Genomic DNA, 14,796 nt, shown 5'->3' on the forward strand with positions numbered 1-14,796 from the left:
ACATCACCTCAAACACAGCCCATCGCTGTCTGCGCAGAACGGACTCTCTTGCTTCCCATTCTATCCACTCCGTCAGTGTGCCTGCCCTGTGCAGGGCACAGAGCAAAGCACTTAAGCTGTGTCACAGCATGCCAGCACCCCAACAACCCCACAGGCTGCCGGTGACCCGACTTTCCCAGTTTACGGGTGAGGAAATGGAGGTGGAGAGAAATCAGGCAACAAGCCCAAGCTGCTCAGCTTAGCGAGTATGGGGAGCAGGGTCAAACCCAGGTTTTCCTGCCTCCAAAGCCAGTGCTCTCAGCTGGGCCCCACCAGAGCACTGGTTCTCAGAAAAAGCTGTTAAAAACACCTAGGCGGCCTCTCCCCTCCTCCCCTTGAGATGGTGATTCAGTTTGTGGGGACTGAGAGCCAAGGGAGGTGAGTTTTCAAAGCCCCCAGGTGATTTCCACGTGTAGCCAGGGTGGGAAGCAGCATGCTAGAGGCTCCCGGACGGCGAGGGCCTTCCGTCTGCTGTTGGGGCTATATTCTGGCAGCAGCACTGGGCCTGGCTCACGTTGGAAGTGAAATACATCCTGCTGAACGAGTGGAGGAAGGAAAGCTTTGAACTTCCCATGCCCATCACCTGCCCAGCATCCGGCCCCCAGACCTGGCATTCTCTCAGCACAGAGCACGCCGACGGGCCCTCGGCTAGACTCTGCTCTCTGATCCCTTCTCCACAGGCTGTAAATGCCATCTTCTCAGAGCATCTTTCATCCTGGCACTTTGTGTTCAAGTGCCTCAGTGCTTGCTCCATGTTTAAGGATACAGTTGCGACCCCTTAGTCTGGTATTGAAGACCCCGACCACCTGGTCCCAACCTGTCCTTGCAATCACAGCTCGCACCACCCACAGATTCTCTGTTCTGGCCAGCTGGGTGCCCTTGTCTCCTCTGCGAGTCTTGCATTTCTGCTGGAGCAACGTCAATACTGCACGTTGCCCCCTCTCTTCCACCCATGTCTGGATCCTACCATCCAGGAGGACCCAACTCCTGCTTTGCCTCTGTTCTTTGCTTCCCCCCCGTTCCCACGAGGCCCTTGCAACTCTGAAATCTACGCCAAGAATCTTACTTGGCTCCATTCTGACATGGCTTCTAACCATCATTGCCACGTGCACACGTCCTAACTTCCCAACTAAATTAGGATCACTCAAGGGCAGCAACTGCCGGCGCAGAATTTTAGCAGCTTCAACAGGGACGGACACTGCACATTTGCTGCGAATGCCACTGGGCACTCAGCGTCTCCTGTCCTGGTGCGATCGGTCGGTCTTACCTGTAGTATCTGGACTGCAAGTAGGTGGAACACACCGCCTTGGACACGTGACTGGCCGAACCGAAGTCGATGACCTTTACTCTGTACGGTTGTCTAGATGGATCCACCAGCATGATGTTTTCCGGTTTGAGGTCGGCATGGATCAGACCCAGGCTCTTGAGTTTCATCAGGGCTGTGGCTACCTGCTGCAGGACTGGGCGGATGTACTTGAGGGGCAAGGGGCTGAACTTGTTCTGCTTCAGGAAGTCATAGAGGTTCTGCTCCAGCATCTCAAAGACCAAGCACGTGTGATTCTTGTGCTGGAAGCACTCGTAGGCCCGGACGAAGTTGTAGTCGTCGGCACTCTCGGTGCTCAGGCGCGCCAGAATGCTCACCTCGATCTGACCTTGCCGGGCATAGGACGGGTGGTTCTTCAGGATCTTGATGGCCACGATCTCGTTGGTGCCCCGTTTCCAGCACTTGACCACTTGCCCAAACGTCCCTCGGCCCAAGAACTCTAACACTTCATACGTGTTGGTCATGGAGCACAGCACCTCATGCTGGACTAGCTGGTAATCGCCCTCACTGTTGGAGCCACTGTTTTTGGAGGTGGCAGTTGATGTAGTGGCGGTGGCTACAGTGGCCCCACTGGCATTGTTCTGAATCATGGGTGGATGCTCTTCGATGATCTGCACGCTGCTTGTGTTCTCAATCTCCTCACTCTTCCGCTTGAGTCCACATTTTTGGTAGGTATCAAGAAGGCTCACAGTGCTTCGACGCATTAGGTTATGGGGTCCACCGAGGACCTGCCCAGTGGCAGAAGTGCTGCTTGCTGATGTTACGACTATGTGCCCGGTGCTTCCTGGGAAGATGATGGTCTGCTCGTAAGGTAGGCTTGGGTTCGGGATGGGCAAGGAGGTGCTAACGGTTGTGGTGGCTGGCTGACAAGGTGGTACGTTCTTGCTCTGGCTATACACTTTGCTGTGGGAGCCGTACCCAGTCATGTCCCAGTTGGAACTCGGCTCTACTTTCAGTTTCTTCACACTACAGAAGGCACTTGATTGAAGGGTGTGAGGGGAGAAAACTTGCACATGTGAGGCCATACCTACAAGACAAAGAAAGGGAAAAATAAATCCTGTGGTCACCGTGGCATGAATAAACTCAACACATGCATTCCCGTTCTGACTGGTGGCTTGGATCCTACAGAGTATTTTCCTTCCACTTCAAAGCAAGGTTGGAAAAGTGGATCTATTCCACCCAGAAGCACATTCCGGTCACTCAGTTTGTGAGGCCACGTAGTTCCCGTGTCCTACCTGCCACTGTTAAGAGGGCGAGAGATTGTAGAGCAGAGCCAGGAATACAATCAGGACCGAGACACAGAATTCGAACGTCAGGACTTTGTTCGTTACTTGTTTTTTTACACGTATTTTGGTGATAGAAACAAATTTTTCCTCAGTTCTCACTGGGTTGCAATCCTACTAAAACTGAAGACTGTACCAGGTGGCCCAGTTAACCGCTATGTGACTGCTATGTATGTCCTACATGGTCAGCTACCCCTGGTCACACACCCTCACTGTCTAGTTCACTGTTTGAAGAAACATCTTCCCACATAAGGTCCAACCACGGAGCCACTCACGATCTGATAGCTTTTGGATGAAGTATAATTACTTCTGGATCTCAGTCATCTTAAATGAATTCTGCAGGGCAGAGAAGATCAGCAGTTGGTCTGATGTTTTCATTTACATAGTCTAAAACATTCTATCAGCTTTTTGGGGGGCAGGGGAGTGGGTAGCACAATTCATGGGCTCTAGTCACTCATTTTTTCTTCTAAGTTCATATGTCAATAAATTTGTCTAGAAAGTACTATGATTTCATCCATTTCACCCACCATTTAGATAATCTCAGAAATCTATGAGAGCATAACTCTGGAATAGTTGTCCAGTTTATAATTATGGTGATCCAGAGAACAAAAATTCATAGAAAATGTACGAAGGAAAAATAATAAGACAATGGGGAAGAATAATTTCTTAAAGGTGAAAGTAGAAACCGACACCGTCCATCTTCTAAGCTGCAATACAGAAACATTTCTTAGAGGCACGAGGCAAGTGGGGTTTCCATCCAGCACCGTTGGTGTTTAGCCACCCTCCCGAGTGTTTGTACCTCTCTGACCCCCTAGCATGATCTACGGTGGTCATCGGACATTTTCCTGGTCACCCCAGTCCGTCCTCTCTCAGCAGGCCACCCACCTTCCACTTTGTCCAGACGCCTGAGGTTAGTAGCCTCGCCTTCCATCTTTCTTCTCTTTATTTCAAAACATTCCTGAATCTACATCCATCCTCCATCCTTTCTTCCTTCTCTCCGGTCACAGAGAAAGAGGGGTCTCTTTTCCAATACTAAAAGTTCCCCGTTCTCATGATTCATCCTCTCCATTTTCTCTTGAACCCCGTTCCCTCCACTCTCCTCTCTTTCTCTTACAGCTTTCAATTTCTCCCTGTGAATTAGACCTAACTCCTTAGCAGGTACTTCGTAAAGTTTTGCCAAACAAATCAATGACTTAATCTTTGTCTTCTGATTCACGCATGTGTACACACACACACTCCCAACTTGGAAGGCAAGAGGAGTAACAACTATATTCTCCTCCTTTAACTCTTTCTTTCTTCTCACCTGTAATCCATGGTTTACGCTCCCCTTTCTGCAAGGCGCACACATTCATCCATCGCCCCTCACATGTACACACACATACTAGAAGACTGTTCTTAAAGGTAAATGACTTCCTAATTGCCTAATCCAATAGCCTTTTTTCAGCCCCTATACTCCTTGACTTCTCTGCAGCATCTGATACTGCTGACCACAACTTCCGTCTTGATGTTCTTATCTGTGCTTCTGTGAATCTGTAACCTCCTCCTCCAGGGTCTGACTGCACACTTTGTGCCCTGGTGGTTACTTTTCCTCTTCCTCCTTTAAAATGTTGGCATTTCCAACGTTTGACTCTGTTCTCTCTCGAAGATATCATCCATTCAAACAGTTTAAGCTGTCATCTCCATGCAGGCGATTCCCACAGGTTTATCATAGGCTAGGCTCTCCCTTGCACCTTCCTGTAATATATTTCTGCCTCCAGCTACATCAAAGACTATCTCCAAAGCTTAACTCTGTATCTTTTCCTAAAAATTTAGCCATCTGACGCGTCCATCCTAACGTTCGCATTTCTGTTCATAAAATATTCTTCTAGTCACTTGGTTCCAAAACTCTGGATTTACCTTTGATGATTCCTCTTTGCCTCCATGGACAAGAAGGTGCTAAATCTTATTAATCTCTCTTCAAAATATCTCTTATATTCATCTCTTTATTTCTGTTCTTGCTGCCATTTCTATAGTTAAATTAGTTATCACTTTCTAGCGGGACTAAAGCAAACGCAAACATCTGGTCTACCCGAGCACCCTTTCTTCCTCTAATTTGCCCATATTCAGTCACCCGATTAACCTTCCTAAAATATTTCTAAGCATGTCACTCCTCTGTCCAAAAACTGTCAATGACTTCTTAGCGTCTAGAAGATAAGGTTGAAGACTCTAACTTAGAACCATCACATTTTATTTCAACTACCGTTGGCTTCATCTGCAACTATTATCCTTCCTCAACCCTCAACTCTAATTAAGCTGTTCTACTCACTGTTTTTCGACCATCTCTTATACTTGCTACGTCCACATTCTTACACCAGTCCTCCATCTGCCATGCCTTCACCATTTTTCTCAACTTATCCAAAGATAAGACAATCCGCATCCTTTTCCTTCCCAGACCTCCAACCCACAGTGGCAGCTTCCAACACTCTGTTCCTATGGCGCTTCCATATTTACCCTCCATTTGGCCAGAAATTGCATTTCTGCCTTGCAAAATCTTTTATCTTGTTGAACTGAATCACTTATATTTTGTGCTATTTAACTTTTTACACATTTAGGTCATGTTTCCATAACTAGGCTATATTCCTGGGGCAAGAACTGTAGTTTATACCTTATACTTCTTATTATACTTTATAATAAACCAAGTTTATTATACATGGTAGGCACTCAGTTGATGGAATAAAGCACTCTAAGTGGCCAGGCCTCCGGGATGGCTTAGTTCTCTGGCTTTAGAGCAACTACTAGTCACAGGACACTTATGGAACCTGGCTTCACTCTGGAAAGTAAAGAACTACCTGCCAATACTTTTCTATCCAAACTAAGACTTAAAAAAAAAAAAAAAAAAAAAAGAAAACAACTCCAAGGCACAGGCTTGGCAGCTCCTGTCCTGGGGTCAGCATTCATGCTCTGTCTGTACTTCAGCCTGGTCATGCTGACTTCCCAATACCTGTTGTGAATCCCATCTTGAGCCTGAACCCACAGAGCAGACAGAGGCTTCCTTCCTTGTTTGAATCCTAACCTCCAGCATCTACCTGTGTAACAGAACTATGCTTCTACATACGTCCTTCTGCCTGACAAGACTATTTTGGCTTGCTTATTCAGAATCTGTACTTTCCCTGTTTCTTCCTACTGCTCTTTTTGTTCAAGTCAACTTCCTACTAATTCTATAATAACACAGAAAATGGTTTTTCTATATTTATCAGTATTGAATATCCTTAGTGTTCTACATGTTGTATACAATCCCTCTAATTTGCCCATATTCAGCCACCGGATTATCTTCAGTAACTTATCCACTGAAGAGGCAAAGCGAGGAAGCATTTCCGTCTTCCTTTGGTATCTAGCTTGCCCCTTACTCCTCAATCCTCAAGTACTTGGGGTGGGGGAGGCATCAGGTCAGGGCTGGCAGTGGAAGAAATATGCTGATGTTACATAAAAGAGATGTGGCTCTGTTTTCACTGTTTCAAAAAAATTTTTGGTGGAAAGGCCAGGGTTGCAGAAGTGGAATTTTACAGAGGGGAAGAGGATGGCTTATGACTTATTGGGAAGACAGCCAAGAGTCATCAAATTGTGGAAATCATCGTTGGCTACCTCTGGTCACAGATGCCCAGGATCAGAGGGGACCTGCATGACTAGAAATGCCCTTCACCACGCCAGTTGCCTCAGACTCTGGCCTGGCGTGGTGTGGGCACTGCTGCTCTTGTATAAGGTTACCAGCTACCATTCTAAGAACTAGATACAATTTCCAATACAGCCTTATTTTTTCCTCAGCTTTATTGAGAGATAATTGACATGTAACATTGTGTAAGCTGAAGGTGTACAATGCGATAATTTGATACACGTATATATTATGAAATGATTACTGCAATAAGGTGAGTCAACACGTCCATCACATCTCATAGTTACCTTTTGTGTGTGTGGTAAGAACACTTAAGATCTACTCTTTTAGCCACTTTCAAGTATATAGTACAGTATTGGTAATTATAGTCACCATGCTGTATATTAAATCTCAGAACTTACTTATAAGTGGAAGTTTGCAAATACAGCCTTTATTCTGTAGCAGAGGCCATTTTGCTCTGGGAAGCAAAATGCTCAAAGAAAATATAGATAAAGAAAGTCTTTAATGTTAATAATCATAAATTAATACTATTACCATTTTAAAATCTCTAAAATATCTCATAAGGAGTTAACACTGCTGGTGGTTGTGCAGTTTAATCTTAAAATAATCTTACGGCAACACCCAAACTTATTTCCAAATATTTCTCCTTGAGAGTATTTTTCTGGAACAAATTCTCTGATCAGTTTAGCTCCACGCCTTTTACATCCTATTTATTCAGATCCCTAAGGCTGGGGACGAGGAAAGGGAGAATATGTTTTCCACTCTCATCTCTTTTTGTATTGATCTCTGTTCTCTTCAAGGACTATGTCCCTCCTTCTTTGTCCATTTTCTTTTCAGAAAAGATAGGGGCTAAATGGACATTTCACATTTGATCCTGTGGCAAAATCTCAACTGTTTCGTAAGTCATCTCTGCCCTTCCAATTTGGCTCTTGAAAGACAAAGTGGGTTTTGCTCTTCCTCTGTTGGGAGACGGGGAAGCTCTACACTCCGACTGTGACGGTGGGTTTTGAGCCCATGGGGAGCGAGTGGTGTGAGGGACCCAGGAAATCACTGAGCAGAATAAACCTGCCATAATCACACCTGCTTCCTAGAGCGGTCATTCGACCTAGACCATTCCACAAAAGCTTAAGCAGCCTGCCAAGGTTAACACCTGACAAGATGTCCATGTTTTCACTCATGACAGCATAGCAAGTGACCAAGATCTAGAGCTAAAGCTTCTAAAAGGCAATAGGTATCCTTATTACCACGCAGCTCTGGCTCAGAAGCAGGTCAAAATCATAAACACTGGATATGAGATACACATTGGGGCCTTATGTGCTTTTTAATGATACCAATACAAGTTGTTATAAAAATGATCAGTAAAAAGCATTTAAAAACAAATTTCTTAAAATTTAAAACAACTTATATAACCGTATGTAATATATTCCTCCTAGCATACGGCAAATGAAAAATAGCTCTTATAAAATCGACACTAAAATATATCTTTTAGTTAGTAGAATTAAAGTCCATTATTTGTAAGAAGTCATTTCTTACTACCACAAAGAGAAAAGACTGCCTCTTTCATGCCCCCAACAAATCCCGGCTCCCCAGTTACTTTAGGGTGCATTTTGATAGCATATATACTAAAGGTGATGAAGGCATCCGGACCTCTTTTGGCTACTTTATTCCATGCATATTTTGCATTTAAAAAAAAATGTGCAAGTAAGTCTGCATTTCAAAATACTATTTTAAAAACATTTGTCTCCTACCCTTTATCATGGATGCCACTGATGTCCATGTGATGCTGTCACACTTGATTTCAAACCCAATTCCTCAGGAGTCTCATGATTCTCCAGATTTTAACATCTGGAGCATCTGGTACATCGCAGGCTCGGGGCCGCATGTTTTATGGACAGAGTAAGCGTACGTCTGACTTTGGGACACTCCAGAATTACCTGGGTAAGCCAGTTCAATTAGTAAGAGTACCCTCTCCACTTTCATTCTCACAAGGGTCCTAGCTTGAAGTCTAGAAAGTCAAATGATGGGTTTATTTAGGCTCCTATGATATGTGAAAAAAACACAACAGATTCTCACCTAGAAGTTCAATCCTGAGTAATTCTATGTGCTTCTTTGTCTTAATGGTTTAGTGAGAAATTCATTCCTTTGGGTTGAGGATCATTGTTTTCCATGAAGAAGAAGAAGAAGAGGGAGAAGAAGTAGAAGGAGAAAGAGGTGGAGGAGGAGGAGAAGGAGAAGGACAGAGAAGAAGAGCTAAAAATTTTCATGATTTTCCTGAGGTCTTACAAGATTTTTTAAAATGTCATTTGTTAAAGGATTGGCTCATTTAGCTCTTTTATTCCCCCACTTACTTACTTAGTTTCTTCATAATTTTGTATTTCACAATTAGATGAACTGAAAAGTTGCTTCATATCTGAGTACATTTCCTTTCTATTTCACCACCCCAAAATTATCTACTGGAAGATCAGACTCTGGTGAAACCACAGGGATGAGTGAGGGTTCAACTATGGTTTAAGAAAAAAACACAAAAAAAACCCTGAAATTCGATTTCATTGAATTCTACCAAAGCTTGAGAGAAGGAATTATAAATAAAATAGTGGCACCATTTTTATCAGTGTATAACATTTAATTTGGCTTTGGCAGACATGAAATAAATTACCAGTCGGAATCCATCATTAAAAGGAACATAATCAACAACACCTTAAAGAGGTACCTACTTTCCCACTTCCTGAACTCCTGTGGACACACACTTCTGCTGAATAATCAGTATTTGATAAATACTACAGATCTTTTTCTTTATAATCAAAAACTCAAAGGAGGGATTAACTCCCAAACCTAACGGAATGCCTCCTGTGTTATATGTCACGTTATACACATAAAATACAATAAAATTATAGAATATGTCCAAAGAAATGTCAAAAACTATGATTGTTAGAAATATGCATCTGAATGGACATTTTAAAACAGCTAGAAAAGGGTAAATCTGTATAACCCTTGATTATCCTATATCACATGATAATTTGATGCCCCTGGGGATTGAAAGGTACTAGAAAAAAATCTTCATTGACACGCAAAACAATATTCACAAAATTTGAATGATACTCATCTTGCATGTCAAGTTTATATTTCACAAGAAGTAAAAGGATAAGTTCAGATTCACCCCATTTCTAAACGATACACTTCCAAAATAGTGTGCACTAAATGTCTATGGGTCTCTTATACCATTTTCAGTCCAAGTCTGTTCATCCACTAGTTGCGTAGTGTTAAACGTCTAGCATATCCCACCAGGGCACAGTTTAGGATCAACTATAAGCTTTGCAGAATTCGTTTGTCAATAATGATGATAACAATACTGCTGATTGTATTGTCCTCGATATAAAAGACGGGTTGGGCGCCAAAGGAAATGCAAAGACATCTAAGACATCACACTGCCTTGAAAGAGCTTAAAATCTCATGGGATTGCCAAGTTCATTGCAAATAAAGAGACAACCAGCAATTCTAGGCAACAGAAGCAAGTTGCCAAAGTCAACACGAGAGGATTTGGGAGGCAGGAATCACTATGGTTGTGGTTAGGCAAGGGTTCACAGAGGAGCTAAGACTTGAGCTGCGATTAGAAAGATTGGGTATCATTGGAAAGGCAGAAGGACAATGTTCCCGACCCTGCTAACCGGGTGTAAGCAAGTGGAGGGTGAACAGCCACCACGATGGCCTCTGCCCTCAGGAACCTAAGCCTTTGCTTGGGGACAAATTAGGAGCATTTAGGTAGTAGTAATGCAACCACAAATGCTACAGCAGTAATTAACCACTACTCTACACTGGGCACCAACAGCCTACTTATCCAGAACTGTCATCTTTTGATAACTTCAATCTTTTAGCTGTATTATTAAATTACTCATAAAAGCTGGTGTGAAGCTCTACCACCAAAGCCACTCGCTTTACTCTTTTAGCTTCACTCGATCTTACTGACTGTCATTTAACATGCAATGAACAAGTTGTAGACGGACTGTCATTACTGAGTTTGCTCTCTGTGGTAAGACTCCAGGTGCTAACAACCCACAACTGTAGGGAGACGTGCATTTTCCCTGTTTTACAGACGAACAAATGCAGTTTTGGGAGATAACATAGTTTGTCCAAGGTCACTTTGTTACTACTAGCAGGGCTGGGATTTGAACTAAGGTCTGCCTGACTCCCAAATCCATGCTGTTAACCATTCTTCTTCTTCACTCTTTAGGTTCTTAGACTAGAAGCACCAAACAGGGAGACGGGTACAGTAACAGCCAAGGGAAAATGAAAGTTGATATGTGAGAAGAAGCAGATCTAAAGTATGGGGCATCGCCGACTATACACCACTTAGTAAAACAATGGACACCTACCAACAATGATCCTGTCAGCTATCATTTCTGTATCCTCTGGTTATGATGACATTTGAGACATATAACCATTTAAAATTGTTCAAATAAAATAAATGTTCCCCCTTAAAGAGGTAAACTTCACTTATCTGAGGCATAGTGGCACAGTGGACAGACTGGTCTTGAGTAAGATGACATGGGCTGTCACAGCAGTGCAGGGGTGAGGTAAGGAGGGTCTGGACTAAGGAACTGCCTGAGGAAATAGAAAGGAAGCAGCAGAAACATAAGACTTTGCAGAGAAGAAAAGGCAAGACACGCTGACAGATGGGATGCAGGGGTGAAGGCAAGAGAGGAATCAAATACGTCTGGGGGACGAAAAGGGGTGGGCTTCCAAGGATGGTGATAGGGATGACGGGAAGTGGTATTGATGTCTTGTTCATGTCAGGGGGCACGTGATCACAGAGCAGGTTTTTTAGTAAGTTGAACTATAAGCACTGGCAGGATATCCAAGTTGAAATATTCAGTGTTCAACTATTCATAGTAAAAACTGATGCAAGGAATTGCTTGATTTATCACAGTTACAGTGTCAGGAGCTGCTGGTCATTGACAATCAGCATCTAGTTCCCACTTGCTAAGTTGAATCTTGAATGAAGATAAACCGTGTTGAAAAGAGAATGAAAATCAATAGGATGGGCTAAGCTTGCACAGGATTAATCAGTGGGGGAAGAGGGCAAGGTGACCCTGCACCAGTTCGTGCATAAGGCCAAAGACAAAGGATGGAGCCAAAAATACTGCTAAACAAAGATGAGCAGGACAGATGGACCCCCCCAAAAAAAGGTGGGGTAGGGGTGAGACAGAAATCAAAGGTTCACATCCCAGAAACAGAGAGGAATGGAGTTGCCGATTGTGAGAGCAGAGTCCAGCTGTCCAGCTGGAAGAGCTCTATTTTGGATAGATTTCATTTTAGGCATTACTAACAACATGGAGGAAATGTTCTATATGTACCAAAATGGAAGAAAACCAGGACAGGAGAATGGGCGAGAGGTCATGGCTGAAGATGTTGACCTAAGGGCTGTCATCAACTCCTAGATGAAAGTGGAATCCATATGGGTTATCTGTTTCCCAGGAGAAATGGTGTAGAAAGTAGAGCAGATGGCAAATAAAGTAATCCTTGGAGACACAGACATTGTCAAATAGTATCAGAAGGACAGTATGAGTCACAGGGAAAAGTCAAGGATAAAATGATAATAAACGCAATTAAGGGATTGACCCAGGAGAATGACAACAGAGAAAGAGCTATTGGGCATGGCTGGGAATAAGGCACTAGCCCCCCTTTCCCAGAGGATCAGGATAAGAGAAAGAAGGGGTGCTCTGGGGAAGAGAAACAAATGTATCACGTTATGCCCCTTGCTTTTCCAACAAATGGGATTCTCTTAGGACTTTCAAAATCTTTTATGTCTTCTTCCTTGAATCGGCAAATGCTACCATACGCTATATTTCTTCAATTGAGAAAACTTCCTTTTCCTACCATTTGCAAATTCTCCACATAGTCCCTACCGACTGGCTCGTTATTTGTCGAAATCAGCCCTTCTCCATGTTCAGATTTACTTCTCCTGAAAGTGGCTAACCTCACCCATAACAGCTTCAAGCCTCTCTTTAATTCACCTTTCTGATTCGGCCATACTGTCTTGGACTAAGCCATAAATCTCTATGGATGAGCCAGCCTTTCATCGCAGTGAGTAAGGACACATAGTCCATAAATTGATTATCTAGAGGCCATGTTACCAAGTGTTCAGATGCATTCTGAAAATTACCACCCCCATATAATTCTGGTGAATGAGAGAATGGTGCTGATACCACACACACGCTTTTCGATTTCTTTTCTGCAGGAAATTGGTGGAACCAATGAAAACAAAATGACTCAAAGACTCCTTTTTAAAACAACAATTGCATTAATTAAGAATCTTAATTACTAAAAAAAAAAACACTTTCTAAACATAAGTGTATTAGTTTGCAAAGGTGGCACAAAACTACAGATTGGGCAGCTTGAACAACGGAAATGTGTTGTCTTGCAGTTCTGGAGGCTGGAAGTCCAAAATCTAGGTGCCAGCAGGTTCCTTCTGAGGACTATGAAGAAAGGGTCCATTCCAGGCTTCTCTGTGGTTTGTAGGTGACCATCTGCTCCCTGCGTCTCTTCACATCATCTTGCCTCTATGTGTGTCTGTGTCTAAATTTCCCCTTTGTATAAGGACACCAACCATATTGAATTAGGACCCACCCTAACCACCTCACTGGAACTGGATTGCCTCTGTAAAGACCATACCTCCAAATAAAGTCACATTCTGGGGCTTAGGAATTTTATATATAAGTTTTTTAGGGACACAGTTCAACCCATTAAAACAAGTTTCAGGAAACCAAAAGCATTTACTAAAGTGTAATTTTCTCAGGATAGATAGTCATGACATTCCAAAGAATTCTGTTTTTCCCTCCTTGGAGATAAGACATTTCATTTTGTGTTTTCCCTATATCTTACCTTATGGGACCTATGGGAGCATTTCAATGAGTCAAAGATGGAAACAACCAAAAGCAAAATGATTATTTTAAATTGAATTCTGCATAAGTTTATGTTACAGTGCTTCTGGAAAGGCCATGCAAGAATGTATCTAATATATATCAAGGAGTAATTGTCACTTTGGTATAAAAGAGAACTGACAGTGGCATATTTCAGTGGCATATTTCCGATTCTGAGTGTGTCAAACATTTCTCAAGTAGAACATGAGGAAGATCAAAAGACAGATGAGCTGTGGGCTGGCACAGGGTGGGTAAGGGTTAGGAGGTTTTGTTCCTCAGGTCCCCTTTGGGGTTAATAAAGGGGCTCAGGTCTCTCTTCTCATTCTAATTCTCTTCTGTTACCCACATTGTCCTTTTAGTCCAAAGACTGTAGAGACTGTTATGTTTTTCAACTTGGCATTTTCCTGCTAACTGAGGATCTCAAGAAGATAACCTTTCAAACAAACTTGGTAGATGGTAAGGCAAACACCCCAAAACTGTAAAAGTAGCTACACTTCTCATCTCAAGCCAGAGAACTCCATTTAAAATACACAGTTTTCAAAGATCTAGAAAGCCATTCACTTTGTCCCTCAAATGTTCTAAAGAAGGTGGTTAAAGTTTCAACAGTGTTAATTTTCAGGTGTTTGAGTCACAAATTTTTATACAAGCATTGTCCCCTGAATCTTTCCACCACCCCCTATTATTGGCATACCAATTCCCCTCCACTCAGTATTGTTTCAAAATCATTACTGAGCACCCACAGAAAGTAGTAAGGTGGAGCTGGGCAGGTACTCGGGAGGTAGGTGTGTGTCGGCCAATGTTCAGATTGAATGCTCCAAGCCTCTGAATGAATTTTTCCATCCTTTGGAAATGATTTGTAAAGTCTAAATCATGATAAAAAGTCTGGTAGGCCTTTTTTCTCTTTTCTGCAGAAAAGAATTAGCTATTCACAAATGCCTGGAACTACATTGCTAAAATGAAAATATGTGTTTTACTTAACCCTTCCCCATCCCCAGCCCAGCCCACACTGATTCATCTTGTTGAGCTTACTCAAGTTTCTCCTTCGGAAATGTCTTGCACACTCAGAAACCTAGTACACTCTTTCACTTTTTGGTGTTCTTATTATTGTGCCACTGCCAACTCTCTTTTATACCCAAACAGTGTAAATTCTACTACTTTATGATATTCTATTACTCTGTGTAAATTCTATTACGATGTGTCCCTTCAAGATACTCACACGTTGGAGTCCTGACCCCCAGTACCTGCCAGTACCTGTGAATGTGACTTTATTTGAAAATCAGGTCTTTGCAGATGTTATCAAGATAAGATGAGGCAGTTAAGGTGAGTCTTAATCTAAGATGAGCAGTGTCCTTATAAGGGGAGAAAAGACACAGACACATAACGACACAGGCAGAGATTGAAGTGATGCAGCTGGAAGCAAAGGGACACCAACAAGTGCCAGGAGCCCCCAGAAGCTAAGAAGAGGCAGTGAAGGATTCTACTGAAGTGTCAGTGGGACCGTGGCCAATTTGGTTTTGGACTTCCGGCCTCCAGAACTACGAGAGAATACATTTCTGTGGTTTTAAGCCACCCAGTTTGTGGTAC

The 14,796-nt window shown here is 42.9% G+C and overlaps 1 protein-coding gene across 2 annotated transcripts in view; it reads right to left on the reverse strand.

Annotated features, from left to right (window-relative positions):
* Positions 1 to 14,796, reverse strand: part of HIPK2 (homeodomain interacting protein kinase 2) — a 162,829-nt gene that overhangs the window by 107,115 nt on the left and 40,918 nt on the right. For both annotated transcript variants that reach the window (XM_081038404.1, XM_081038403.1), the window contains exon 2: positions 1,307 to 2,390. In XM_081038404.1, the coding sequence (XP_080894530.1) occupies positions 1,307 to 2,390 (1,084 nt within the window). The remainder of the gene's footprint in view (positions 1 to 1,306; positions 2,391 to 14,796) is intronic.

This window comes from Rhinolophus hipposideros (assembly GCF_964194185.1).
Source record: "Rhinolophus hipposideros genome assembly, chromosome: 25".
Taxonomy (NCBI): Eukaryota; Metazoa; Chordata; class Mammalia; order Chiroptera; family Rhinolophidae; genus Rhinolophus; species Rhinolophus hipposideros.